This window comes from Lotus japonicus, chromosome 3 (genome assembly GCF_012489685.1).
Source record: "Lotus japonicus ecotype B-129 chromosome 3, LjGifu_v1.2".
Classification (NCBI taxonomy): Eukaryota; Viridiplantae; Streptophyta; class Magnoliopsida; order Fabales; family Fabaceae; genus Lotus; species Lotus japonicus.
The window spans coordinates 3,639,392-3,643,736 of record NC_080043.1 but is presented as its reverse complement, the minus strand read 5'-3'; the positions used below and the strand labels follow the sequence as shown (position 1 = coordinate 3,643,736).

Sequence of the window (4,345 nt, the reverse complement as noted above, 5' to 3'; positions counted from 1 at the left end):
TGGGGCACATGGGATGGAGAGTTTGTCGAGAAATTAAGTTTGCTCACATTATCTAAAAAAAAATTAGTTGATGATAAAAGATAACATTCACAAACTCAATGCTTTAATGTTTTAGATAAAATTCTCGTGTGTCTAACATACTCTTGTTAGCGTACTTGACTTGCCCAATGTAATGTGTGAAGAGATCTGTCCCTATTATGAAGCAATAAAGTTACTTATCTTGTTAACATTTTGAATGCATGTATTAATCACAAGTAGTACAGGAGCACATGGCAGATGCATTGAAAACCACTCAAAGAACTTGACACCAACCCCAAATATTCCCCATAACCAAAAAGTTAGAGAATACAGGAAAGATAACAATCCCATAAACAAAGCAACAGAATGAAAAGGAGGGTGCATGGTCCTACACTCCCCTTTTCAAGTATCCCACACACACAGCCTGTTACATGGAATCAAATAATAATGCGATGTAAAGCAAACTGAACACCTCACATGCCCTTGCCTCACACTTGCACACATGCACATGGTCACTGCCCCCTCCCATAGCCTCCCACCACTTCACAACCATGTTTGGATCAGCTTCTATTTTCTCAAAATCAATTCATATAAGCTTCTTCAAATAATTGATTCCACTTCAGAATCAATTAGAATCCTAAACTTTTTTCTTCTCTCTAATAATCATTTTCCCCTCAATTGTCTATGCAAACCAAACTCAAACTGTCACTCATGTCACACAAATAGAAAACCTTTTTTTTTCTCCTATCTAATCTAATATTATACATAAAGGATTAACTGAAAGTGAACTATAGTTAGCATATTACACATAATCTATGCTCTTCATCTTCACCCTACATTGCATAACTTTTGTTACTTGGTCAATTTGTTCTTCCTTGGTTAAAATTAATGGCGGTGAGATCATGCCAATAAGGAGCATTGGGAGTGCCTGTGGCATGTAATTAAATGGTCATTGGTGAGTCCAGCTGCCTGCATAAATGAATGAAGCACTGTTGGGCCTACAAACCTAAACCCCCTTCTGATCATGTCTTTGCTTATGCTCTCTGATTTTGATGTCTTGACTGGGATCTTGTGGCTGAACTTGTATTGAGTGGAGATTGGTTTGTGATTCACAAAACCCCATATGTATTTGTCAAATGAGCCAAAGTTCTTGATAATCTGTGATAGCCCAATTCACAAAGATTTTATTAGAAAATATTTAACTAGAGTAAAATAGAAGTGACTAAAATTTTGACCAGGTTGATATGGTTTGAAATTTAACATAGAGATCAATCAGTTCAGATATGTCAGGCATTGAGATTTCCATCCTTTTTGGAACTTGTTTATATGCAAACTTTCTTGTAGATAGGCGAATTAAGAAAATAATATAAAATGTAGTTGAAAAATAAGACATTATTGTACTTTTCTTCATTGGTACTCTAACTAACTAATTAATATGATCTTTTTCTATAGAATATTCTCATAATTGGTAAACTAGTGTTCTGGGAGGCATAATGTGTAAAGAAGAGACACAGAGCAAAAAATAGAAATGAAAAGGGCACAGTTGTTGAGGCTGAAATTGTTGTTATACCTCTAAAATTTGGTTAGCATTATCAACAACTCCTCTAACTCTGCTTATATCAATGCCATATTCCAAACTAATAGACACCATTTGCTTATCTGTGAAATTTGCTACAGTTGCTGCATCAAATTCTGAAAACGCAGTCCTGTAGATAATTTAAATTCATTAGTTCATTCATTCAAGGGAAAACCCCACAAAAAGTACATTTTAATTTGAGTTCATATAAAATCATGCATTTAGACACTACTTTTTATATTAGAATCCAACCTGAAATCTTGGCGTTTCTTCAAGATTGAAGTCCAATCAGATCCAACCTGTGCCCCGCTTAGAACAAGAAGTTCAAACAACATCCTGCATATGAAATAGCATTTTTGTTAGCAACAATCAACACCATTTGTCCTTCCCTTCATGTTTATGTTTGGTGTGAATGGATTTGTCTCCAGGAACTCGAGAGTAAAGTAAGTTATTGCAGTTGCGATTGAAAATTCTACAGTTGTGATTGTGATCGCATACTTGTACAGTACATCATGGTGTTCTTTGAATGACAACTGTTAATTTTTCAATCAACGGCTTCAGTGACTTACTTTACTCTCTATAGTGAGTCTCTCACTTTTAAGGAGTCATATCCAGGTCTAAATTATGATTACGTGTGATAAGAGAGAGAAGTGGGGACTTACTTGTCATCATGGACTGGAACTCCCCATTGTTCATCATGATAAGCAACATAAATGGGATCTATTCATAAAAAGAGACATTGAAATTAGCACAATATGAATTTCAGATAAAACACCCAGCACAAATTATAAAAAGTGTGTGTCAAAGCCAATTTGCAATTACCTGAATTGGCAGTGATGAAGCTGCATCTCTTCTCCTCCTCAATTGTCTTTGATGTGAGATTGATTGAAGAATCAAGAGGAACAACTCTTTCAAAATTTGCAGACTTTGATCTTCCATAATGAGAAATCTTCATTTTTCTCTGTGCATGCTGCAGTGCCATGTGTTCTCTCCTCACTGCAGCTATGCTCCCTGGGGCATCAGTGATCAAATTGGAAGAGTAACTCAATGATGCCTCAGCAGAAGCAGAAATGGCAGTATCCTTAAAACTCTTGGACTTCTTCCTCTCAAGAGTTGGGGTTCTTGTGGAATTTTTTGGGGTTGCAATCTTTTCAGAACTTGAGTTCAGCACATTACTCTCATTGCCTCTCTTTACTGCTGAAGGCCTTGGGGACTTTGATTTAGGAGAAATTGGGGGTGTAGATGAAGTCTTGGTTGGAAGTGGAAGTGATGGTGGAGAAAGTGACTTTGGTGGCACTTTCTTGATTGAATTTCTCCCCTCAACAAGGTTAGGAACTCTATTACAAGTTGGTTGAAGGACAGGCCTGCCATTGATTCTAGCCCAAGGAATTGTGGTTGTGGCTTCTAGGCCTACAGTTACTTTGGCCTTGGTGCTGCACATTTTGTAGCCTGATTGTTTTGTGTGCTTATAATTTGGGAAGTGTATTTTGTTGATGAGAAAGAGAGGACTAATGGGTTAGGAGCTGTGATTATAAGGAAACAATGATCAGAGGATAAGGAAGTAATGAGGGATTTGATGAGTAATTGAAGGAGAGGGAATGGAGGGAAGTGGGTTTTTATAACATTTGTGGATGGTGGGGACAGGTAAAGGGGGAACTTGTAACATGGGGAGGTTGGAATCTGCCATACAACCTCTAGTGAGGGGCATTACTTTATTATTTAGACATCTAAACAGATACTTATAAACACTCATTTTCTTTATCTCTTTCTTATAGCATCATTCCATTTATCTCTTTATCTCTTCCTTTCTCACTGTGAATATTGATTAGATGTCTGCACTATATAAATGTCATTTTCTGTATAACATTATGCAAGCTAAACTAAGGGGTAATAAAAATTGTTTTTTGTTGGCACCCCAAATCCACACATATGTCCGAGAGAAGAAAAATAGAAGAAAGAAAAATGAGAGATATGACCAAGGCTTCTAACTTGACCATATGGCAATATGGCAATGTGGGATTGTGGAAAGAATAGAAAGCAAAAAGAGAAAATGAGTGGGATTGTGGATGCATATATTTATGAAAACTGGGGTGAATATGACCAAGGCTTCTAACTTGACCATATGGCAATGTCTCAAAATCAATGCTAATTGAATTGTTATTACTGCTATGCTGAAAATAGGCCTTAGAATTGTCAGAGTTCAATTAGGAGAGAATCATGGAAGCTCATAAATCGGTGGATTCGTTGAGTGGGTTATTGTGCTGTGCTGAAGTCATCAACCATGCTTTTCCTGCATGGAACTTCCCCCATTTCCACTATCCTGCAGTAATGTGCCTCTGTTCCCAAGGATCTTTAGGTTGGAGTGACAGAGAAGGAAGGTAAAAATACAAGAAAAAAAAGACCAATCATTGGTCTATGCCTTTTAGCTGTATGGAATCTCAATCTCATTCTCTTTTTCTCTGTGTGTATGAGAGAGTAAACGGTTTGGGATAGAAAAAAGCTTATGACCCTGGATTAGAATCCTCTCACATCACAATGTTAAGTCAGATATTGTGTTTCTGTTCACATTTAGTTAGAGGGTTACCTATATAATGATTATGAAGATTGAGACATATATAATTTCATGTAAAAGTTATACATGAGATAATCCTGATCCCAGTAACGCCACTTTATAAGCACCATTGCAAAGCACTAGGAACAAAGTTTGTTATGGGATTGAATTGGATGGCATTGTAAGTTATGTAGCTAATA

The 4,345-nt window shown here is 36.7% G+C and overlaps 1 protein-coding gene across 1 annotated transcript; it reads right to left on the bottom strand.

Moving 5' to 3' along the window:
* Positions 1–211: 211 nt before the first annotated feature.
* LOC130748978 (uncharacterized) lies at positions 212–3,278 on the bottom strand. Its single transcript, XM_057602231.1, has 5 exons — positions 2,417–3,278; positions 2,257–2,314; positions 1,847–1,930; positions 1,589–1,724; positions 212–1,176 (listed from the first exon to the last, which is right to left on the bottom strand). The coding sequence occupies exons 1-5, from the start codon at positions 3,033–3,035 to the stop codon at positions 919–921; spliced, it is 1,155 nt and encodes a 384-aa protein (XP_057458214.1). The 5' UTR covers positions 3,036–3,278; the 3' UTR covers positions 212–918.
* Positions 3,279–4,345: the final 1,067 nt, after the last annotated feature.

Coding starts and splice junctions, on each gene's coding strand:
- LOC130748978 (XM_057602231.1), bottom strand. CDS start 3,035: ATGTGCAGCACCAAGGCCAAAGTAACTGTAGGCCTAGAAGCCACAACC. Junction 2,315..2,416: donor CTTCATCACTGCCAATTCAG/GTAATTGCAAAT, acceptor TTTTATGAATAG/ATCCCATTTATGTTGCTTAT. Junction 1,725..1,846: donor AAGAAACGCCAAGATTTCAG/GTTGGATTCTAA, acceptor AATTATCTACAG/GACTGCGTTTTCAGAATTTG.